Source organism: Bubalus kerabau, chromosome 1 (assembly GCF_029407905.1).
Source record: "Bubalus kerabau isolate K-KA32 ecotype Philippines breed swamp buffalo chromosome 1, PCC_UOA_SB_1v2, whole genome shotgun sequence".
In the NCBI taxonomy this organism is placed as follows: domain Eukaryota; kingdom Metazoa; phylum Chordata; class Mammalia; order Artiodactyla; family Bovidae; genus Bubalus; species Bubalus kerabau.
The window spans coordinates 228,652,473-228,678,120 of NC_073624.1; the positions used below are offsets into that span (position 1 = coordinate 228,652,473).

At 37.6% G+C, this 25,648-nt stretch overlaps 1 protein-coding gene across 8 annotated transcripts in view; it reads left to right on the plus strand.

Moving 5' to 3' along the window:
* Window positions 1-25,648, plus strand: part of FBXO38 (F-box protein 38) — a 75,751-nt gene that overhangs the window by 10,245 nt on the left and 39,858 nt on the right. For 7 of the 8 annotated variants that reach the window (XM_055557855.1, XM_055557870.1, XM_055557892.1 and 4 more), the window contains exons 2-10: window positions 26-110; window positions 8,457-8,647; window positions 12,719-12,852; window positions 15,380-15,543; window positions 15,746-15,911; window positions 18,480-18,617; window positions 19,797-19,934; window positions 22,808-22,901; window positions 23,843-23,973. In XM_055557855.1, the coding sequence (XP_055413830.1) occupies window positions 8,520-8,647; window positions 12,719-12,852; window positions 15,380-15,543; window positions 15,746-15,911; window positions 18,480-18,617; window positions 19,797-19,934; window positions 22,808-22,901; window positions 23,843-23,973 (1,093 nt within the window). In that variant the 5' untranslated portion in view covers window positions 26-110; window positions 8,457-8,519. Of the gene's footprint in view, window positions 1-25; window positions 111-8,456; window positions 8,648-12,718; window positions 12,853-15,379; window positions 15,544-15,745; window positions 15,912-16,147; window positions 17,485-18,479; window positions 18,618-19,796; window positions 19,935-22,807; window positions 22,902-23,842; window positions 23,974-25,648 lie in introns of those variants that run through there. The other variant, XM_055557906.1, reaches the window with a different exon arrangement.

Here is a 25,648-nt window from a genome sequence, read left to right on the forward strand (position 1 = left end):
GCCCGAGGGGCGGCGGAAGCGGAAGTGTCCCGGCGGTGGGGTCCGCGGGAAGTGTTTGTCGCGTTTCTCCCTCCCCCTTCACCAGTACAACAAACGGAGGGCTGGCATAGGTGAGGCGGCGGCCGGGTGGGCGTGGGGCGGGTGGCGAACTACAGAGCCAGGGGTGCGTACAGCGGGTGGAGGCGGCCGGATCGGGCTCTAGGGCCCTCGACCGGTTGGGCTCTCGGTCTCCGGCCCTTTTCGGGCCTAGAGCTCCTCGAAAAGCCGGGATTGGGTTTGTAGTAGATTGGGTTTGTAGTGGTTGGTATTCGAGGCCCTGGTGGCGGCGTTTGCCACCTTGCCTGAACTTTGCCCAAGATCCCGGCATATAGCACTCTCTATGAATCTCGATTTCCTGAACAAAATGGGAGTTTTGGCCTGGCTAACTTCTGGGACACCGTCGTACTCTGGGCGTCACAAATTCCACGATTTTAATGTTAAGTCAGTGTTTTAACCTGTGAATTAAAGCCTGAAGTCAGCTTACTGAGGGGATTATCCGAGCAGGACGCGGTGAATACATCTGTGAGAGGCGGCCAACCGGGGGATAGGGAGCCCGGAGTTGTAGTGTTACCTCGTCCACCGACTCACTCTGACCTTGCCCATGTCCATTACCCTCTCTGTGGCACGGCTTACATATCTGTAAAATGAGGGTGTTGGGTGCGTTTGATGCCCCTCCGAACTCAAAAGTCAGAATCTCAACTCCCTTTTAAGGAGACTTTGCTTAGAAACATGCCTGAAAGCATCTCTGTTTTGCATTTTTGGGTAACCAGGAGATGACTTATCAGAGGCGTCTACCATATTTGTTTCCAGACACCAAGCCAACCAAGGGCACCTGGGCAGTTAGGAAGCTTGCTGTGTTTCCTGTGCTCTGAAAAGCTCTGTCCTGAAGACTGTTTTTTGAACCTATATCAGCAGTGTAAAACACACAAATGTGAAAAACAGACCTTTGTCTTAAAACTGCTCTTAAATTGCTGGTTTACTTACCTTGGGCAAATACCTTCCTTTCTCTGGACTGGAGATTTCTCATCAGACAAATGAATTAGTTAGATTAGGTCATAGGTTCTTAATCCCCTTTCTCATACTCTGCAGGCTGAGCGGTAAAGAACGCTCCTGCCAATGCAGGAAACGCAGGTTGGATCCCTTGGTCAGGAATATCCGTTGGAGAAGGAAATGGCAACCCACTCCAGTATTCTTTCTTGCCTGGGAAATCCCATGGACAGAGGAGCATTGCAGGCTACAGTCCATGGGGTCACAAAGAGTCTGGCAGGACTTAGTGACTAAACAACAAAACAACAACTGCACAAATGAATAAAATAATAACTATAGATCCATGATTTTCTGGGGGTTGGGAAAGGTGAGATATGGAGGGTACATATTATGTAACCATATAGATAGAAAAGTCTGTGTTTCTAATTTTTAAATCTCATTTTTGACAATTACTGGTCTAGGTTGTTATCACTAGGCTCTTTCTCTTTAAAATTTGTCGTGCTGTGATTCGTATGTCCTCTTTGCGTAAACTTTTGTGTGTGTTTGTTTAAATGACTGTGTCCCTGGAGGTATACTCTTTAGTTAAAAAAAAAAGATACTAAGATATAGAAAAGAAGAAAAAGGAAAAGCCAGATTATAGTAAAGTGACATAGGGAAATAAAACTGGACTTGAGTTAAAGATACAGACAGCACCGATACTGATACCTTGTTACAGCACTGATACTTTCTGGCAAGCCAGCTTACCTCTCTGGTTCTCACTTTCCTTATCTGGAAAATGAAAGATTCGACTGGATGATTCCTAGATATTTTCAGCACTGTAATTCTGTTTTTCTTATTTGTTTTTTATCTGAGCAGCTTGGTGGATGTGCTGCAGCATTTCTTTAGGCAGGAGAGGCTGTTCTAGGTGGTAGATGGAAGATCTATGAGAAATGGTGTCAGATTAAGTGACATACAATATTACTTTGATATGAGCAAACTGAAGCAAAACAACAACAACAACTAAAGAAAGGTGTTAGAAACCTAAGGGGCAGAGGAGCCCTTGACGGTGGAGCTTCATGGTAGGAAAGGCTTTGCCATCTATGGGGTCGAATAGAGTCGGACACGACTGAAGTGACTTAGCAGCAGCAACAGCAGCAGCAGCACCTAGTAGGCAATAAAAAAATAATCAAGTGAGGGGATGGTTGGATGGATGGACAGATTGATAATAGCAAGTTTTAAAAAAGGAGTTTCTCCAGAAAATTGTAATTAATTAGATACAGAATGGGAAATTGATTCAGTATTGTGAAAGTCTGATAAAAGCAGAGGTCCCTAAGTTTTCTAGTTAATTTTTAGATAAGTCAGTTTATCTCTTCCTTATAAAGTATGTTAGTAAGAGACAAAAATGTACCTTGGAGGGTCCAGTGTGATCTGAGGAAGAGAGTAATTAGAATAAGAGAGATGGAAGAGGATGTTGACAAGATGGAACAGGTATAAGAAGATTTCTAAGTTGGACATTTAGGGAGTAAAGGAGTGGATTTATGTAGGACTTTTTATAGGTATCAATGATAGAATTGTGTACAATAAGTGTTAAAACTTCTCTAATGGGGATAGAGAATAAAAAGGGAAATGATTTTTGCAAGCAAGGAGATGTTGGTGCTCCTCAGCAAGTGGTAGAAATAGCCTTGAGGGTTAAGGTTTAAAAGAGAGGGATAAATTTGGGAGCAACCAGAATGAATTGAATTAGTAGAGGATAGGTAGTCTAGTTTGGGATAGAGGGAAACTTGAACTGGCAGGTTGCAAGGAACGAAGCAGCCTAAGAAACTGTGTTAGTGAAAAGGACCTTCCTTCCCTTGTTGAGTTTCTCAAATTTAAAGAATACTCAGAAACAACTCAGACTTATCGTTAGTTAGAATGTACTTGGATCACTAGAACAAAAACGATGCTTCTTTGGCTAAAGTCTGCTACACAGCTTTTACAGGATGACTGTAGAGACCCAGGGCTTCTGTAGGCTATTGTGTGGGAATTAAATTAGATGGACCACGGGCTCTAATTTGTGAAGGAGGGTGTGGTCAGCAGTTTTATCACAGCATCAAGAAGTGCGTCTCCAAGCACTGGGGCATAGTTCTGGAATGTGGCAGGCAGCTGAGGTGCAGAGGACTGACTTGATGACAGGTTATACAGTGTAGGCTGAAAAATCTGAATCCCAGCATAAACTCTGACGCTTAATATATGTCCTTGGAAAGTGACTTATACCCTCTGGTTCTGTTTGTCCATCTAAAAATTGAGGAACCAGGTTTGGATAGCATCCTGTTAAAGAGCTTGCGTGTCTCTGTGAAGCCCCTGAAAGTATATGAGTCTTGAAGTGTGTTTTGTTTTTTTCTTTGGGGGATGTACAACTGTTGTCATAGTCCCAAATGGGTTTATGACCCACAAAAAATTAAGAACTGTGTGACTAATCTCTGAGGGACCCTTAACCTTTTAACTTTCCTTGAAAATGAGTTTTGTCATTCAGAATGACATTGCTTAGAGGTTTAGAGTCTTAGCCTCCAGAACTTGTGTGCGTGTGCTCAGTCGTGACTGACTCTTCCACCTAGGGGCTGCATGCGACCCCATGGACTGCAGCCTGCCAGACTCCTCTGTCCATGGGATTTTCCAGGCAAGAATACAAGAGCGGGTTGCCATTTCCTACTCCGGGGATCTTCCCGGCCCACAGATCAAACCTGCATCTCTTGTGTCTCCTGCATTAGCAGGTAGATTCCTTACCACTGTGCCACCTGGGAATCCTCCCCAAATAACACCTGTTGCTGAAAATAATAGTCTCTATATATTTGTACTCGTTATTTATACTCACCTCTTCTTACCCTCCTTAACTCCTCTGCTAAACTTGTTCCTATGTGTCATCTTTATCTACTGCTGATAACTGGAATTTCCCTCTTTTCCCCTTTCAGCCTATTGCTATTTTGGACCACTCCTACCTTGCTGAGTTTCTCAAGTGACAAGTGGTGATATTTTGGAGAGAAGGGTAGGAGGAAACCAAGACACAGAAGGCTAGTCATCGTAGTTTTCTGCTGTCACCTGCTTTTATCCTTCATTCCACTGAAAGGCAAGCAGCAGAGAGAGAGAGTGCACATATAAGAGACTTCATCATCACTAGGTCTCTATGTCTTGCATAGTGTTTTCTTCTCAAACAGGGATACCAGACCTATGTACTCAGTGCTTAGGATTAAATGCTCTCAGCATAGTCTAGTCATGTATTTCACTCAAGTGATGATGAAGCCAGCTTCAGTTGAAACAGTTGTGTGGGGTGTTTTGGTTGTTGTTGTTTGTTTTCAATAGAGTTTGAGTGGTGGTGAGGGAAAAGAATTGAGTCTTTGAAGAAGTCTTTAATGTCCTTAACACTGCCAGGAGCACTACTGGGACTGGAGAGGACTTGGCGATTTCCCCTAGGTATGGGTCCTGAGCTGTTAAAGCCCCTAGGTGGAAGATGGTAGTCTTATCCTTTACCCCAGTGTCCATCTCCACGAGTCCCTTCCCCACTGAAGGTTTGTAGCAGGGGCATCACTACTCCACTTGCTGACACATAAGTAGCTCTGTGACCAAGTTTTCAATTCTAGACTTGATATGGGAACTATATATACAATTTCACCTAAAGTTTTGTTACAGTCCTACTAACTTAGGCTCTTTGGTAGTTAGTGTTAATGCATATTAGGTTAAATGGATCTTTGTGGGCTTGCTGGAGACCTAACCTGACCTTTCTATAATGTTGTATAATGTCATATCTGTGAGTAAATATTTTTCTGAGTTCTAAACGAGGGAAATTATATAAACTCTGTGATATTTAAGGAGCAGTCTATTTGTTTAAAATTTCAAGTGTATGCTGTGCACTGGAGCTACTAAATCTGATTCACACAAAACCTCAGTATTGCAAAATAAGGAGCGATAAAAAGTGGAATCATAAGATGAGAGTAGCAGATCTACACCACTTAGTAAAAGGAGGATGAAGAGCCAAGAAAGATTTTTACTTAAAGGATGAAGTCAAGAACATGCATGATTACAGTTAGCAAAGGTGAAGGTGTAAAGGGTGATCAGATCAGATCAGTCGCTTAGTCGTGTCCGACTCGTGGTGACCCCATGAATCGCAGCATGCCAGGCCTCCCTGTCCATCACCAACTCCCGGAGTTCACTCAGACTCATGTCCATCGAGTCAGTGATGCCATCCAGCCATCTCATCCTCTGTTGTCCCCTTCTCCTCCTACCCCCAATCCCTCCCAGCATCAGAGTCTTTTCCAGTGAGTCAACTCTTTGCATGAGGTGGCCAAAGTACTGGAGTTTCAGCTTTAGCATCATTCCTTCCAAGGAAATCCCAGGGCTAATCTCCTTCAGAATGGACTGGTTGGATCTCCTTGCAGTCCAAGGGGCTCTCAAGAGTCTTCTCCAACACCACAGTTCAAAAGCATCAATTCTTCGGCGCTCAGCCTTCTTCACAGTCCAACTCTCACATCCATACGTGCAGGTGCTAAATAACATAACTGGAGAATTAATCCGTGGTTGGATTGGTCTGTACTGATTAATAGTCTTGTCACCGTGTTTGAATGCCTCAGGGTAGCTATTTTGTGTTCTTATTGGAGTGTGATTATATTTTTGCCAGGGTTACAGGCTTGTTGCTGAGATCATTGAGTGCTGTGGTGGCAAATAGAATGCTCATAGGAGCATGAAATGGTTCTTAGCAGCCTTGCTGCTGAACACATATGGAAGAATGGAAAGATGATGGATAGTTACACATCAGACGTATAATTTACTATGAACGAAGACTTGTCATCACCCAGTTGCAGGAGATTGAGATTCTTTTCCTTTTCCTGGCAGAGACATAATCAGTAAAATACTATCCAAGTTGCTATGGGAGAAGCATATGTTAGTGAAGTATTACAGGGACCTCAGAAGAGAAGTTTTAGTAGGAGACATTTTCTCAGGGAACCTAACGTTTAAACTAGATGTTGAAGGCAGAATAATGCCTTTCTAGCAAAAAGAAAAAGAAAGGGAAAGGAAGGACTTTCTAGCTGGAGTTAGTGCTTATTGGGAATAAAAGATGAATGTTAAATAAATGCATGAACTGAGATTGGTGTGGCTGGAATGAGCAAGTGGTAAAAATTGAAAGATGAGATTGGAAAGGTGCTTGATCGGATTGGAAAGACTTTATACTCTGGAAACTAGGATTTCTTGTAGGCTGATTTGGTTTCTGTTTGATCATGTGTATATATTTCTTTAAAAACAAATTCAGTGAACTGTAGCTCATGTACCTACTCTGTAGAATTCCTTCAAGCCATAGTACTAAGTTCATGTTAATATTAATCCACCCACAATTCTAAAAATTTATTTCTTTGGTTTTCCAGGCCATAGCTGATTAGAAGCAGCAAATTAAGAGGTTTGTGTGTGTGTTTAGGTGGAGTGCAGAGAGAAGCAAGCATGCTGACACCTGCCATAATTCACAGTGCATAGCCATTCAGTGAGAGAAGAAGGGACCAGAGCATACACACACATGCACACACAAAAATATAAGAATTCACTTAGCCTTGTAGCTTTCTCCCACTGCTGAAGCAAAGGAACCCCGGGAACTCCATATAGTTCACTAATCCCTGAGAATATATTGCAGAATATCATGTATATTGATGACTTCGGGTCATCAAGAAAAGGGGATGCTTTTATTGACTCATCTCTGTAAGAAAATGGAAGCCCATGGTCCACTTCAGAAACTTTTGGTAGTACCAATATAATTAAGAAAAAACACTGGTGTATAAAAGGGAGCAAACACTGTAAATGAGAGACTGACAGATTTGCAGCAGCAGTTCTTTGCATCACTGTAACATGATTAAGTTTAAGCTCTGAACTCTAGAGTTCTCTCACTTTGAGTGCAGCTAATTTTTCAGAATTTTACCAGAGATAATTCATAATACTATTTAAATGACACTGTTATTCTTGTCTGGGGGGTTCCATGGACAGAGCAGTCTGGTGGGCTGCAGTCCAGGGGGTCACAAGAGACCACATGGACATGACTGAGCACAGCACAGTCAATATTCAGTAATAGAAGAACAGTTCAGTAAATTTTGCTATATATTCACTTGCTATTCAAATTCAGTTACTAAAAAATAGGATTTTAATAGCACAGGAAATTTTTCTAATGTTGAGTGACTATTTTACATGAACAGGTAAGTGAAGTGAAGTTGCTCAGTCGTGTCTGACTCTTTGCAACTCCATGGACAGTAGCCTGCACCAGGCTCCTCCGTCCACGGGATTTTCTAGGCAAGAGTACTGGAGTGGGTTGCCATTTCCTTCTCCAGGGAATCTTCCAACCCAGGGATCGAACCCAGGTCTCCCGCATTGTAGACAGACGTTTTACCGTCTGAGCCACCAGGGAACAGGTAAAACTATATATATATATATATATGAGCTCAACCAGGTTAAAATATGCACAGAAAAAATGATTAGAAGGAAATACACCGGTTGCCTTGAGTGGTATAACTTTTCTACATCTTTATACTTTTCTGTACTTTACAGACTTTCTATAATGAGCACACAGTAACTTTATAATCAGAAAATAATAAAGATTTTATATAAAAAAAAAAAAGGACACTGTTTTCACATAGTTCCCTCTTAACCTAACCTACAAAATAAAACAAACCTCTAGGCGGAAGTTCGTTCATCTGACTTTTCTCTCTTTTCCCCCACTGAGTTCTTTCTCCTTTGTCCCTCGCATCCCCTCCTCCTTCCTTCAAACAAACCATACATACGTTTAATACAAAAGTGAATTAACTTCTGCTCCTTAATATTTATGGGAGAGAGAGAGAAGGGTAGTTTTATTCTTCTGCTGAAGTTGCATATAAAATGAAGCAGGTTTTTTTTGGTTTTTGTTTTTTGTGGAAAAGGTTATTATTTTTTAATTAAGTTCTTAAAGGGATATGTGACCCACTGGTGGAATCGGATCCCCTCACTTTCATTGGTGGGAGAATTTAAACAGCGGTTCCAAGTTCATAGAAATAATCTGGGGCTGACCCAGGACTAGAATCTAAGAGCCTTCTACTTTCTGCTGTTAAGGGCAATCCTAGAATCATAAGCACCTGTATCTAGTTTAATGGTCTTACCTTACACATGCGGAGAAATTGAGTGAATTAGCTAGGAAGCAACAGTACAAATAGAATTCAAGACTCCCTACTCTTTGGATTTTTGCTCATTCTAAATAATTAGTTTTTAACCTTTACTTCTCTTCAGAAAAAAAGGTGTTCTGTGCCTTTTGTGTAATATTTTTGTTAATTTGAATGTAGCCTGTATCACTGTAATAGTACCACTGTTGTGTGTCTGTATTCTAGAATAGACATTGTTTTACCTGTGTTTTATAAGGATAATTTCTGTCTGGGTTTGGCATGTTTTAGTCTCCTCTAATCACTGGTTGCTTTCAGGTGCTTTGAAATCAAGTAACCAAGAGGGGAGATTTGCTCTTTGATCCTGAAGATAACACAGCAATGGGTCCACGAAAGAAAAGTGTTAAAACGTGTCTCATGAATAATGAAATTCCTGAGGAAGCAGTATCCGATGAAACAAAGGACTATATGAATCAACTTTCACATGAAGTGCTTTGCCATATTTTTAGGTAAGGTTTTTTTTGGTTGATTTTCACCTACCTGGAATTTATAGGTAGAAGCAAATCCTAGAGCTGTCTGTCCAGTATGGTAGTCACTACCTACATGCGGTGTTTAAATTAAAGATCTGGTGTGGCTAGTGGCTACTGTATAGGATGGCACAGACAGTGAAGAACTTTCCTTTGTTGCAGAAAGTTCTGTTGGGCAGACATTATCTAGACGGTTAACATTCCAGGCTTCTTAGAATTCCTATTGACTGATAGACTTGTTGACTTTTATTATTATAGTACCATTTGTGTACAGCATAAGACAGTGTTTCTGACTTTTTGATTATAGTCCACAGTAAGAAACAACATTTTGCTCAGTGTGCACATATATGTAAGTAAATGGAAAAAAAAGTTTTGTGAAATAATAACCACTATATGCAGCGTACACATTAAGATTGTTTTGACAAATTTTTTTCCAAACCTTTTTTAAAAATTATATTTTTATCCAAACTGTACTTAACAACTGTTACAAAAACCAGAAACAAATCCAAAAAGACAACCAAAAAACTCTGTCATTATAATTTCTCCTGCTCTCTTCTTTCATTATTACTCAAATAAACACATCCTAACATACTTTGTCTCTGGGATGAGAGACCAGAGTTTGACTCTGGAGTCTCATTTGCTAGCTGTGGACCAATGATAGATATAAAGATGTTATTATGAGGATTCAGTGAGATATTTTTTTTAATTTGTTTATTTTTTAATTGAAGGATAATTGCTTTACAGAATTTTGTTGTTTTCTGTCAAACATCAACATGAATCAGCCATAGATATATGTATGTCCCCTCTCTCTTGAACCTCCCTCCCATCTGAGATAATTTTTTAAAGCACTTTATACACTGCATGACACAAATACTTGGCAAACGTTAGTGATTATGACTGTGTTATTCCTTTTTTCATATTACTACACGGCCTTTATCATTTCAGTCACTGCTTTCTATTCCACTATGATGTAATTACCTTTATTCTTATATTTCATCTGGATTACTTCTAATTTTTCTCTTAAATAATGCAATTAACTTCTCTAAACATTTGAATTTTCCATTATTTTAGATTATTTACTTAGGGGAAATTTCCACATATGAAATTCCTAGAAAGGTTTTCAACTTATAAAAAATTATTAAATATTTGCAGATTATATAAAATAGTGATAGAGTTACTTTGGGGAACCATTAGGCACTTTATTTTTTTTTTTTTTTCAGTATAAATTTGCCTCCGTCTTTATCTTCTGCAGTTTGTTATTCTGTCAGTATAGTTTTTGTTCAGTTCTGTCTGGTAATAGAAGGCCCAATTAATAGACCTTTAAAAAAAAAAAAAAAGCAAGATGATACTAAAGTTAATCTGGCAGGAAAAATCCTGTAGCCAAAATTTTCCAGAAATAGCCTGACCCTGGCAGATGTTCACATGTATTCTAAATTATAAAATAATTAAAGATTTGGTCTGGGAGAAGATAGCCAGCCAGTTGGGTAAAACAGACTCCATATGTAGGCTCCATATGTGGATTCAAATATATGTGGGGATCCAGTTTATGACAGACTAGGTATTCACATCAGTGAAGAAAAGCTGAGTGGATTATTCAGTGATGATGTCACAGCCTAAAAACTATTTGAAAAAAATAATAAAACATGTTCTTATCTCTCTGACAACTGTATTCTTTTTTTAAAAATTAATTTATTTATTTTAATTGGAAGCTAATTACTTTACAGTATTGTGGTTTTTGCCATACATTGACATGAATCGGCCATGGGTGTACGTGCTGACAACTGTATTCTAAATATTTCAGTGAATTAAACAATGAAACTATTAAAATTCTAGAGGAGAGCATAGGTAAATAGGGATTTGTGTTTGTTGTTTGTTGACTAATGGTAGGACATATTATGAACAAATTTGATCATATTTTAAATTGATAGTGGATTTGATTTTGGAGTTCAAACAGAAAATGGCAGTAGAAGGAGTGGAATCAAGGATGTACCCTAGTTATTTGATCATATTATAAATTGATAGTGGATTCGATTTTGCAGTTCAAACAGAATATGGCAGTTGAAGGAGTGGAATCAAGTAGAAGGATGTACCCTAGTTTTTATGAAAAAAAAAAAACATGCAGCAGATTGGCAGAATGTAGTGATAACTGTGAACTAAGCTGAGTGCTTGAATTTGGTCTGAGATGTTTATTCTAAAAATAAACATTTATTTTTTTAGGCTTCTAAAGTTTTTATTTGAAGATTCTTTTTGTAGCCCTGTACTAACTGTTTAGTATATTTTCGTGAAATAAAAAACTATGGTTTCCTTAAAAGAAACCCAATCTTTGCTGTACCTGCCATGTTAAACACATCTTTTCTAAAACATGTTTGATCTGTCTTTTGAACTCCAGCTTTTTAACCATGTATCTGTGGAGTAAAAATACATTGTTTATCTAATCTTCATAAGATTGCTAATGTTTCTATTTCAAGGGAGTGTAATATTAAATAATATTAACTAAGGCAAATACTTTAGTTAAAAATTAGTGAAATGGGGGAAAATTTTAGTGGCAAAAGTTGATTTAGAAAACAAATTCAATTTTTCATTGTTGATAAAATGCATGGTAATGTAGTTTCTGAAAATTATTTGCATATCTGAGAAATAGAAACTGTAGATTAAGTTGGCAATAATTTTTTTTTGGTAGAAAATTTGACTTTATTTTATTTGCTTTATTTAAATAGTTATAAAGGAGAAAGCAAAGGGGCCAGTATAGGTGGGGGGAAATAGAGCAGAGAAATATTCAGCAGGCATACTTGGATTTTCCTTTAGAATTAGCTTAATTTTTAGGAAATAGATATACCTGTTGACATCCATGCTCTTCCACTCTCTTATCTAACTGTTGACATTTTTTTCTGGTTAGCTTTTTGATGAATTTCACTACTTGTAAAGTGGAATAATGGTAGCACCTACTATATCAATGAGAGTTTTAGCAGAAAGCAAGGTATACTTGGCTGGAATTTGAAGATACTGAAGGAATCATTCAGAGAAGTGTAGGTAGGGTTAAGGGAACACATAAGAGATGTTAAAGGATTCATTCAGCTAGGGGATTAGCAATAGCATTAAGCTTTTGCCCTGCCTTCCACTGGCCAGTCAATTCATAAAGGGATGGGTGGGGGGCTGGGGAACACGGCAGAACAGAGAAGGGAAGAAAAAGGATTGCGGGAGGGCTGTGTTGCAAACAGGAAAAGAACCTAGCTTGCAAAGTTGTGAAATGAAACAGTGACTATAGTACAGTGTCTGTGATGCAACACCAGGTCAATAAAGAGGAGCTTTGCCTTTTTTCTTTTCCTTTAAATTAACCTCGGTCTGTTGAGAAAGAGAGATGAGATTTTTCTGATCTTTCAAAATATATAATATATTCATATTACTGGAAACAGAACAAAAGTAGAGATTAGTTGAAAAGTTTCATGAAGGAACCAGATAACAGGGGAGGTTGGAAAAAGAAAATTGTAATTCAGATGAGTTTATGCTTATGCAGTACTTAAAGAATATGTGATTAAAAGGTAAAAGATCTAGGGAAAAAGGTACACTGTAAACTTAGTATACAGATCTGTTGATGAAGAAGATAGTAGAGATTCCTTGGTGAATGGGAGCAGAAAGGAATATTTTTAGCCACGTTAGGAAATGGATTCTATAAAACTATAAAATAATATAGGTTAGGTTTAAATTAATCATTTCTCTCTAATCTTTTTTATATTCCCATATCACCATACCTTGAAATGTACTGACTTTTTTTTTTTCCTTTTAGATTTTCTTTGTTCTTAAAAGGAGAAAGGCAGGATTTATACAATGCTATATGGAGGGAGCTCAACAGTTTTTTTTTATGCTTAAGTATTTGCTAATTTTTTTTTTTTTTTTTTTTAGTAAAATCCTATGTATTTAATCTTAAAACCTGGTAAATATTCCTAGGGTCGTATTTTACTTGAGGCAGGAGAATGGAGGAAGGAAGAAAATAGCCTGTCAGTTAGATGAAGTAATTACCCACTTGATAAATCCAGATTTCTTTCTCTTACAAAGGTACCTCCCCCTGCAGGATATCATGTGTATGGAGTGTCTTTCCCGGAAGCTAAAGGAAGCAGTCACCCTGTATCTGAGAGTTGTGAGGGTTGTAGATCTCTGTGCAGGGCGATGGTGGGAATACATGCCAAGTGGTAAGTAAATTTAGCCTGTAATGTACAGTGAGTGGAGCCCCACTGGAAACTAATAATAGTGTTCATATCAAAAGTTACTTGTTGCTTTGGGATAGTCTAACACTTTTAGAAGGTCTATACTAGGTCTTGGAATTTTCTCAAATTATGCCTTGGCCTTGCACGTGAAGAACTCAAAAAAGTTAGTAGCCTAACCATAAAAAATGGACCTCGGGTAAAGAGACCACTGGAAAAAGTCAATGACTTTAGTTAAGTGGAGCACACCTAAAAGGGAAGAATTAATATTAAGAGCTAATCAGGCTTCTTTTCAGTTAACAGCGGTCCTGTAAGTACTCCACTTTAATGCTTAGCAATTTTGAATGTCTTTTTAAACTACCTTTGATCAACAATATTCATATCTTGATATTTTGAAAATGTGATGAAGTCATGGTGCTGGGCAAATTGGAGTGGTGGGGAGCTTAATAGAAGTGAAGGGCTGAGGAGATTATTGTCTTGCTCTGTTCTGTTATGAGGAACAGAACAGATGCCTCTGAAATACTGAGATGTTGTTCAGTTTGGGTTGCTACATAGCCTTTTAAGAGTTCATCAGTCAACTGATAATTTTGTCACTTGATCAGAGTTATCACTATATCTTTTTCTGAAGAACACTGCAAAGACTTGAGGCTAGAACCTAGCTTGGTGTGATGTTTATCTTCAGATACTTTAAAGAAACTCTTGTAAGGGAAGAGGATTTATCATATTGCAGAGATAGAGAAAAGAAAAAATTAGGGGCAATGTGAAAAGGGCTGTTATATGTTTTATTATTTTGCTTTAACAGAGGTTAGGCCAGTAGGATGGAGAGGGAAATGGCAACCCACTCCAGTGTTCTTGCCTGGAGAATCCCAGGGACGGGGGAGCCTGGTGGGCTGCCGTCTATGGGGTCGCACAGAGTCGGACACGACTGAAGTGACTTAGCAGCAGCAGCAGCAGGCCAGTAGGAATTGTGGAGATGGGGTTAATGCACTAAAGAGACAGGATAGCAGAGCTCCCGTGTGGTGCAATCTTCCAATGAAAATCTCTGCCCCTTATCAAACTAGAGAAGAATGTGTTTTTACATTGCTGGCTTCTTTTAGACTGTGATAAATACCTGTGAGCCCAAGGCTTCCCATCAGTGTAACAAATGTAAAAAAGTGAAATCAAAAGTCTCTAGCCTAAAATAAGATCTCACTAACCCTGCTTTGCTAGTGCGACTTGGGTCTAGTCTCTGGAGTTTATACCCTGATTCTCTATATAATAATGCCAAATAAGGTTTTTATATAGCATTTTATGGTTTACCTATGTGATATTCTTGGACTCCCACCAAATGTGTAAAGGTGGAACTTTACCCATTCTTGGGTGGGAAGCAATGTGTAATATACAACAAAAGAGGATGGCCATTGGCAAAGGTAATGTTCATTTTTTATATTTTTTAATGGGGTGATAAACTTTTTTATTGGGTTGTGAGAGTAGATATGTGAAATGATTAACACATTGAATGGCTTAATCAGTAGACTTACTATACAGAACAATAATGAGGACTATTGTTATAATTAGAGAGACCAGGTAATCTCTGAGGTCTCTTCTTAATCTTCATTATTTGTGAATTTGGAGTTTACACAGCATCTTGACTAGCCCTGTACAACTAGAACAACTTTTGAAAACTGTAGTAAGACTTAATGGTTTGGAACTTTTATTCTTGAAAATTATTATTTTTATTTATTATTAGTGAATAAACAGTTGCCTTACTGATGGCCTCCATTAAAAGCAAAAATTAAGATACTTATCTCTTTACTTACCAGGCACTAGCAGCTCGTACTATGAAAGTATTTCTCTCTTCCCAATCTGGTGGATTCCCACAATGGCGCACAACTGGCCTTTGAGATAAATAGTTTTCTGTCAGCTCAGCATCCTCATAGTTTGGATTGCTTATGTTCTCTTAGCTAATTTGCATCTGTCTTGTTCAAAAGAATAAATTGTCTAAAATATCCTGGGAATGATGTTAAACACAGGATAGAGCAATTGTCGTGACATGGGTACCTAAGAGAACCCAGTTTGAGAGGGGATTTCGGTTAGAACTGTGAGCTTCCTGAAAATGGGGATCCTGTCTGTCTTATTTTTTGGTTGTGTGCTCTGTAGAGCATAAAGGTTTTATGGACCAGAAAGTGCCTTTGGGGAAGGAGAGTGGTGGTCAGGTATGTTGTCCTTCGTCACCACCAGGTCCAAGTCATCTGTGTTGAAAGTATGGTGTTCCTAGTTGAAGATGTCTGTTCTTTAAAAGCAGCAGCAGCAACAACAAGATAATAAAAAGCCTCACCTGTGAAGTATGAACTCCAAATAGGTGGTGTTTCTAATATATTTTCTGTTCCTAAGGGAAATATTTTCTGTTTAACTGTTTGTTCAGCTGTAATGTTAGCCTTATGAAAATTTAAAAAGGAAATCTTTTTGTTGTTAACATTTGATAAAAATTACCAATGGCGATAAACTTGGCTCTAAATAGTTGTGAACTTCTTAGGCTTCACAGATTCCAGTTTTCTGACACTACTAAAGAAGATGCCAGATGTCGAACAGCTATATGGTCTTCACCCTCGATACCTTGAGAGGCGAAGGGTACGGGGCCATGAGGCTTTTAGCATTCCAGGAGTTCTGGAAGCTTTGCAGGCATGCCCAAACTTAGTGGTGAGTGCACTTGGTTGAACATTTGACATCAACTGATGAATGAAGCACTAAATTAAAAGAATGGTAGAACATATTCATGCAAATTTCATTCATAACGAACTTTTAAGTTCCACTGCATACTTAGGATCTTATGATATAGAAATAGAAGCTTTGGATGCTAAATAAAAGCCTTTCTTATGCTTGCTTTGGCATTTTTTTGTAGGGTGTGGAAACTTCTCACTTGGAATTAGTAGAATCCATTTGGACATACATGCCACATGTTCATATTTTGGGGAAATTTCGTAACCGTAATGGAGCATTTCCAATTCCTCCTGAAAATAAACTGAAAATTCCTATAGGAGCCAAAATTCAAACTTTACATTTAGTTGGTGAGTACATGTTTCTTGGGTTGCTTGTGACTCCTTTAAATGCCATACAGCTGAATATTAGTGGAAAGGGAATAATGGGGATTTTAGAAATAGCTTGGTGATTGCTGATGGCAACTGAGAGGGGTAGGATGGGGTGGGTGGTGGGAGGGAGGTTCAAGAGGGAGGGGACATATGTATACCTATGGCTGATTCATGTTGATGTGTGGCAGAAACAATATTGTAAAGCAGTTATCCTCCAATTAAAAATTTCTTTAATTTTTAATTAAATATTTTTATTTTAAAGTACATATATGAAAAAGAAAAAGAAATGCTTGTGAGACTTGCATAAAAATTTAGATTTCCCACTAAAGAGCCTTTGGGGCCAGAGGCCTGGTGGGTAGGTGAGAAAACTACTATTTCAGAATCAGTCTATTCTCATTTTAATAGACAGTTTGAGTAGTTTGGAAAGTTGTTGGGCTTTTTGTGTTTTTGATTTTTTGAATGAGCTGGAATCTTGCCCCTGTTTTCTGATACCCACCCTTTGCTCCTAGTTCTACCCTTTAGAGGAGAGTTTAGAGAATAGTTCTCTAGTACAACTTACTGTGATGATGGAAATGTCCTGTATTTGTAGTATCACATATGGTACCCACTGCGGCCAGTGAAACAGAAGAACTGAATTTTTAAATTTTATTGTAGTGTATCAGATAGCCACATGTAGCTAGTGGCTACTTTATTATCCTCCTCAGTTCTAGAACATGACAGAATAAAAAATCTTAGGTGAAACTCTTAAATTTACTTGTATCTTCTCTAAGCAGAAAACTCCCCCATTTCTTCAACCCAGAGCTTCTGGAAAACTGCCACTTCTCTTTTTCCCTGAGAAATAAGGAGGGAGTGGTCTTTTTCCAAAGACACCTTATTTGCAGTCATCATGGTTTGCATTCTTCATCTGAATGTTCTCTGTAATTGTATCCCAATAATTTCAAACCTAAGTAAATGATAAGGACAGATATTTTACAAATTTAATTTGTTGTCTTTGGCTTAGATTGCTGAAAGGAATTTCAGGGTGGTTGAGGAGGACTCCTGTTACTATAGTCTGACCTTTAATACTGATTAAGTATTTTATTTAACTTGTACATATTGAGTATCTGCTGTGTTCCAAGCATTCTTCCAGATATTGGGGATGGTCCTGAAGAACTGGATATTTCTGAAACTGGGAAGGGAGAGCAGCAAGAATGATAAAGAGTAGGTCTTAACTACTTAGATGCAGTTATGGGAGACATGCAAAGCTCTCTAGCAGTCCTTCCTTTACAAGATGAAGGAGTGGTTCTGATGAAAGACTTGGATATCTAGTTTGAATTTGGATTTTTAGATAATAAAGGAATTTTATAATATCTGAAGTTTATAATATAAGCTCTCTAAAGTCAGAGACTGTGGTTTTATATCTATATTTTCCATGTTTCCAGTTCATTGCAAATATAAATACTTGGTAAATTTTGTTGAAATGCATTAATTCATTTGATTAATTCAACAGTTTAACACTGTGATGGTGATACAAACGTGTATAGTAAATTAATGAACATGCTGGGGAAGACAGGTAATTGTGTCCTTTGTTTATAGAATGGATTTGGGATAAAATGTGGATTGGGCGTAGAATATAACTGTCTTGTCTGGGTCTGTCTCACCCTTGCTGCCCTTGGGTTTCCTAATCAGAACTACCACCATAATGGTAGATGCTAAATATACCTTTGTGAGTTTTGCATCTTGAGTCTCAGTCTGTACCTTACTTCTGCTTTTCTTCCTTTGGACTAATCACCAGTGAGTCCAGCGTTTACGCATAGTGCAAAGCTAAAGCTAGCTATGCTTTTTTGGGTGGACCAGGTTAAGGAGTAATGCTTACAGTAGAATGTGTAGAATTTAGCTTTCAAAGAACCACCAATTTAAGTACTCCCAATTTTGCTTTCTCTAGTTGCTGTTGCTAGCAGGGCTTCTACTGACTCAAGGTTAAAAATTATATTAAACTGATTTTGCCAGCTGTTGCTTTCTAAATGTCATCACTCTGGATCCTTGAATTTCTTTCTGAGAATTTGTCACTTCTTTGCTGTTCCCTAATCTACAGTGTTTAGACTTTTGGGCAAGTTCCTCAAACTGCGTCCTTCCATAAGAATTTTCAAGTTACCCATATTCTCTCTTCTTCCATATCTCTTGACTTATCCTCCTACAGTACATTCCCTTTTCTTTCAGAAATGGTCCTCTGCAAGTATGATTCTTGGTAACTCTTGAAGAGTTACAGAGTTAAGAGAAAAGCTTGTGTGTATAAAATGTTGAAATACTTTATAAATCCCATCTTGCCATTTGCCTTTTCTAAAGAAATTACGAAGTAGTCTGTTTATTGTTTGTTTAAATTGTTCTTTACAAGCCTGTTTTATATAAGCTTATCTTCATAGGAGCTAACTAGGTAATTTGTTCTGATGAAAATATCCAGGAAGGATATATTGTCAACTTGAAAAATAGACTGTTGGACCTGTACACGGCAAACAGTGTCTTAGTGGTTTTCTTGTTTTTTTTTCTTTTTGTGTGTATATGCTTTAGGGGTGAATGTTCCTGAAATTCCTTGTATCCCAATGCTAAGGCACCTTTACATGAAGTGGGTAAGACTCACTAAACCACAACCGTTCAAAGATTTTCTTTGCATCAGTTTACGAACTTTTGTCATGAGGAACTGTGCAGGTAAGGGTCTATAGTTGTAGTGGAAATATATATATACCATTCTAAAAATATCCTAAAGCAAACTGCATAGATACGATACATTGTAAGTGAAATTATATTATGCTGTTACTATTTATGTTTGTAACTTACCTTATATAAATGTACTTTTTTTTGTTTTAAAGACAGTAGACATATGATTTGCCTTTGACCCTTCACAAAGTGTCAAAAATGTCTCTACCTATTTCTTATGGACACTTTTTATATAGGTTTGTTTTAATAAATTGTTGTATATTTTCTTTGTCTCTGGTCTCTTGATCTTTTTGCATGTAAATGTCGTCTGACTTAATATACCTTAAAGTATAAAACATTGCTTTTACGACACTACATTTTTGTTTCAAAACCTTCAGTATTTCTTCTGTCCTAGTGTGTCAAGTGGGAACTGTTCTGCTTCAGAGTTTATAACAATCAGAGCTGTTCTTGATACCTTATTTCAGAGTCCTTTCCAAAGTACCCCTTTTATTGTCAGGCTTGACTACTCACTGTTCCCAAACAGCCATACCAGCTCTCACCTGAGTGTCTTCTTATTCTTGTTTTCTTGTCCTGAGGTTTAACACTTCTTTCCTCCTCTTTACTTGTACGCATCTTTTATGCAAGTTTTGCCTCATAACTTCCTTCTCTTTTTTATGTAGTACACCAGATTTGATTTTTGTTCTTGATATGTTCTGCCTTTTTATCTTTTTATAATTATTCATGTTTTATGTCCATGTCAGTTACAAACTCTTTGATGGATAGGCTCCTATCTTGTGATCTTCCATAACACCTAATATAATACTGGTCTCATAGAGAGATGTTTAAGTCATTGAGCTATTTATTTTAATGAAGGATCAAATTTTCAACTTGCCTTTTCCCCCCTCAGTTATTTTCAGCTCAAAACTATTGAGACTCCAGGGAATTTAAAAAAATACTAAATCTCCAATGTTACTAAAAAATCCGTATGCTGAATCAGTATGTGGTTGACTTACTAATGGTTTTGTTTCCAATGATAAATTGTAGAGATCCAGCCACTCGGCTATCATTTTCAGACATAGAATTTATAAGTTATTCATTTCTTTTTTTTTTTTTAAGTTATTCATTTCTGTTGCTGATTTGAAAAATCATCTTGGCAATTTACATTGTTCCATTGAAATTGTTTTTCTTCAGGACCCACAAACTCCTTGAAATATGTCCCTTTAGTAACAGGCCTAGCCTCTGCCCGCAACTTGGAACATTTAGAAATGGTTCGAGTTCCTTTTCTTGGAGGTCTTATTCAGCATGTAGTTGAAGACAGTTGGAGATCAGGTATTCATTTTCCTTTAGTTACTAAATATTTTAAAAATCAGTTAAAAAAATTATTAAGCTTTTATTTAGCTTTTCTACAGAGTCTTTATAAAAGAAATGCTTTTACTTTCTATCTGGTATATTTGATGAAGAATAAGTAACTATGAGTGTGGCTAGTATTCATTTCCTTTTTATGCAGTGTTAAACGTTCACAAAATGATAAGTCATGTTTTCTGGCTTGTTAATACTTATCAGTTAGTTAATAATTCATGGTATATTTGAAATCTTTCTGAGAAATGTTAACAGAAATATCCTAGTGTCTATTGCTGAGAAGAGACATTTTTTGACTTCGACAAATTAGGTCTACAAAAGAACTCAGGCATTGGAAATGTTAACCTAATGTTTGTCTGATACTTTATAGTATATAAAATGTTTTAAAGTTTGTCAGTTGGATACTAGATCCACCCATACCCATCAGATGATGGCTTTTAAAAGAAAAAAAGATTTTACTGCCTAGCGCCCATAATTATATTTTAAATGATCATGTGTAAGTAGAATGTGCTCCATGTAAACTATCTTCTCATTGTAAGAAAAAGACCAAGAAGTATAGTTATATAGATAATTAATAGTTGGGAACAGAAAATGTAACCTTGAATGTCCAAAATGTAAATGGAAAATCATAGAGTATCATTGGTAACAAATAGATGTTATCATTAATACTGTTAAAATGAGTAAGCAGTGCATTTTTAACATTTTGTCAGTTAATCAAGTCTGGTGCAAGTGTAGTTTATTACATTGTATGAAGGGAATGGAGACTCCCTCAAAATTAACAGTGCAATTTTTACTCCATGTCTATAGCTAACAAGATTAAAGTCAGAAAGGAAAAGAAGACCACAGTGGAATCGTTCATTAGAAGACCTAGAGAGAGGTGCCAAAAGCTAAGAATTTGCATAAACGGCCTAAAAGAGCAACAGAGACTTTTCTTCCCTAATAAATATTTAAGAACAACTCTGATTTTACTTAAGGAGCCAGAATATCTCACACAGTAGTTAATTTCAGAAAAATCATAGATCCAAATATAAAAAATAAACTTTTTAAAGGAAAAGTTTGGAGAATGTTTTCTTTAACATTGTTGGGCAGAGATTAGTACATCAAAAAGCATTTACCATAAAGAAAAAAATTGGTAAACTGTGCTAAATTAAAGAGTTTTTGTTGTTGTTCATCAAAAGGCATAAGTGAGAGCTTGAGTAAAAAAGTCAAGCTACAGAGTGGGAGAAGCTATTTGCAGTACAGCTATCAGATAAATATTTAGAATACAAAGTAATGCTCAAAATTCTCTAAGCCAGACTTCAACAATACGTGATCTGTGAACTTCCAGATCTTCAATGTAGTTTTAGAAAAGGCAAAGGAACCAGAGATCAAATTGCCAACATCCCCTTGATCATCGAAAAAGCAAGGGAGTTCCAGAAAAACATCTATTTCTGCTTTATTGACTATGCCAAAACCTTTGACTGTGTGGATCACAATAAACTGGAAAATTCTGACAGAGATGGAAATACCAGACTACCTGACCTGCCTCTTGAGAAATCTGTATGCAGGTCAGGAAGCAACAGTTAGAACTGGACATGGAACAATAGACTGGTTCCAAATAGGAAAAGGAGTACGTCAAGGCTGCATATTGTCAGCCTGCTTTATTTAACGTATACGCAGAATACATCATGAGAAATACTGGGCTGACTGAAGCACAAGCTGGAATCAAGATTGCTGGGAGAAATATCAACAACCTCAGATATGCAAATGATACCCCCCTTATGGCAGAAAGTGAAGAAAAACTAAAGAGCCTCTTGATGAAAGTGAAAGAGGAGTGTGAAGAAGTTGCTTTAAAGCTCAACATTCAGAAAACTAAGATCATGGCATCCGGTCCATCACTTCATGGCAAAGAGATGGGGAAACAGTGGCTGACTTTATTTTTTAGGCTCCAAAATCACTGCAGATGGTAACTACAGCCATGAAATTAAAAGACGCTTGCTCCTTGTAAGAAAAGTTATGACCAATCTAGACAACATATTAAAAAGCAGAGACATTACTTTGCCAACAAAGGTCCATCTAGTCAAATCTATGGTTTTTTCCAGTAGTCATGTATGGATGTGAGAGTTAGACTATAAAGAAAGTTGAGCACTGAAGAATTGATGCTTTTGAACTATGGTGTTGGAGAAGACTCTTGAGAGTCCCTTGGACTGCAAGGAGATCCAACCAGTCCATCCTAAAGGAGATCAGTCCTGGGTGTTCACTGGAAGGACTGATGCTAAAGCTGAAACTTCAGTACTTTGGCCACCTCATGCGAAGAGTTGACTCCTTTGAAAAGACCCTGATGCTGAGAAAGATTGAAGGCGGGAGGAGAAGGGGATGACAGAGGATGAGATGGTTGGATGGCATCACCAGCTCAATGGACATGAGTTTGAGTAAACTCTGGGAATTGGTGATGGACAGGGAGGCCTGGTGTGCTACCGTCCAGGGGATCGCAAAGAGTTGCACACGACTGAACAACTGAACTGAACTGAAAGAATTTAAAATGCATAAATTCTAATTTATGTATTTAGAATACAAAAAGAACTAATACTAGTGAGAAAAAGTCAGAAACAAGAGGAAAAATAGGAAAAAATTTTGAGTAGAAAAGATCTTAATGAAAGAGGCTATCTGAACGGCCAGCAAACATGAAAATATGGTAAATTTCACTGATCATAGAGAAATGAAAATTAAAACCACAGTGTTATATACAAGCACTAAAATGATTACACCTAAACAGTTATTACTGAAAGTGTATATAAATGCTTTACTGAAAGTGCTATGGTCAAATGGGATAATTGTTTTTGTTCCTTTTTTCCTTTAACTAGGTGGTTTCCGAAATTTGCACACTATTGTTTTGGGAGCTTGTAAAAATGCACTTGAAGTAGATCTTGGTTACCTCATCATCACTGCTGCCCGTAGGTATGTTTTCTCTTCACATTGGGTCAGAATTATGTTTTTATCTGTTTGATAAAAATTGGCAGAATATGTATATGACGTTTGATCATGCCTTTTTCAGATTTAAAATACAGAGTTGTTGTTTAAATAGCAGTAGGTTATCATTTAGGGGAAGTCTTCTATACAACTGATGACCAACTAAGCTGCAGTCCAGACCCAGCAAGTGTTAAAATGCGCATGATCTCATCAGAAAAAAGCTGTCAGTTATCTGAAAGTGCCTGAGATTCCAACAGAAGTCAGTACTGATACTTGCTCAGGAGCCATTGTTTCATCCTCTGGACAGTTTTCTGAATTGTTTTAGTTGGTGATACTTGCTATTTAGAAATCACTGTTTTAAGTCAGCTTTTTCAGCATCCTGACGTTTAACACTTAAATTTTTAACCTATCTTCACATCACATTATGCCACATTTACTATTTCCTACATATCAAAAGTCTACCTCTGCTTTTACTTTTATAATATTTAAATTGAATTCTAAAAAAGGAAACTTCCTTTCCATCACAGAATATGAAGAGTATAAATAAAACTGTATTTAAGTGAATAGATATTGTTACCTACTATATAGGACTATACTCTGTTAAAAACAGGACTTAATATTAACCTCTAAAAGGTATTGAAGAAATACCCGATTCTTGCCTTGACTTAATCAGGTTTAGGAAAGTACCAAAAAGGATATAAGATTATTATAATTTGTTCTTACTGTGACTTTAGTGTACACATTAGATGTGCCCACACTTTTATAAAATGCTCTTTTAAAGGAAGCATCTCTGATATTTTTTTGTGGAGGAGGCAGTGTTTTTGCATTTGACACTTCAGTACGATAAACTTTTTCAGAGCGTTACATTAGGAAGAACCTTTTATTCTGATGGCTTTCATTTTATTCCTTTATGTGTCTCTCATTCATAGGTTACATGAAGTTCGGATCCAGCCTTCCCTAACCAAAGATGGCGTCTTTTCCGCCCTAAAGATGGCAGAGTTGGAATTCCCCCAGTTTGAAACCCTTCATCTGGGATATGTAGATGAGTTTTTGCTGCAGAGTAAGAATTAGCTCATTTACTGCCCTAAAATTATTGTTGGAAACTTACTTGACAAAGTGAACCCTAAATTTGGATGTGCCATTATTTTCTTAGACATAAAAATACTTCAAATCTCAGGTACTCTCACTTCTTGAAAAATTTGAACTTGAAGTGCCAGTGATTTTTTGTTTTCTATATTGCCTCTGATTTTAGCATATTACAGAAAATGAAGTGATTGTCTACCCAAAAAAAGATCCTTACCTACATTTGATCTTGTCTCCACTTTGCTCCCCAAGTTTCTCTCCCATTCTGCCTCATTGTTTTCACAGGATGTCATCCTTGCTTCTGTTTGCTGAATTTGACCTACCACACTTCTTGAAGCTTTTGCTGGTCCTCTCAGATGAGGTCCCAGCCCCTACCCCTGCTCTTCATTTCTGTAATAAGCCTGCTGGGGGTTCTGGATTTTCTGATAGTGTTAGCATATTTTGGTCAGTATTCATTTAATGATAACTGCGTTGGAAGGCTTGTTCACACCATTTTCTGGAATGTATTTAAAATTGGGAACTCAATCCTTTGGGTTTGAATGCATGTCAGTTCACTATTCAAACTTTTTCCCACATGACAGTAGTCAGACATGCAAGAACATTTACACCATCAACATGTTTTTATTTTTGCAAGAATTAGTTTCTTACTCATGTAATTTATAACAAGTCTTTCTTAAACTCTGGGTGTCATACCAGGTGGCGTTTTTTTTTTCCTTTGGATCTAATTTGCATTGTAAAAGAACGTAAGAAGGCTTTGTTGTTTATGTTGTTCAGTCGCTCAGTCATGGCCAACTCTTTGCAACCCCATGGAGTGCAGCATGCCAGGCTCCTCTGTCCTCCACTGTCTCCTGGAGTTTGGCCAAATTCATGTCTGGAGTTTTGCTGAAATTCATTGATGCTGTCTAACCATCTGATCCTCTGCTGCCCCCTTCTTTTGCCTTCAGTTTTTCCCAGCATCAGGGTCTTTTCCAATGAGTCGACTCTTTGCATCAGGTGGCCAAAATTATTAGAGCTTTAGCATCAGTCCTTTCAGTTACTATTCAGAGTTGATTTTCTTTGGGATTGACTGGTTTGACCTCTTTGTAGTCCAAGGGACTCTCAAGAGTCTTCTCCTGCACCACAGTTCAAAAGCATCAGTTCTTCAGTGCTTAGCCTTCTTTATGGTCCACCTCTCATGTACATGACCACTGGGAAAACCATAGTTCTGACTATATGGACCTTTGTTGGCAAAGTGATGTCTCTGCTTTTGAATACACTCTCTAGGTTTGTCATTGCTTTTCTTCCACGGAGCAAAGATATTTTAATTTCGGGGCTGCAGTCAACATCCACAGTGACTTTGGAGCCCAAGAAAATAAAATCTGTCACTGCTTCCACTTTTTCCCCTTCTATTTGCCATGAAATGATGAGACTAGATGCCATGATCTTAGTTTTTTTAACGTTTGAGTTTGAAGTCAGCTTTTTCACTCTTTAACCCTCATTAAGAGGCTCTTTAGTTCCTCTTCACCTTTTTACTATTAGAGTGGTATCATCTGCATATCTGAGGTTATTTCTCCCAGCAACCTTGATTTCTTAAGACAGTCCAGATCAAATAATATGACTGTTGTTTTTCCTTTTTCAGTGAAATTGCTAACATTCTCTGTTTCTACAGTATC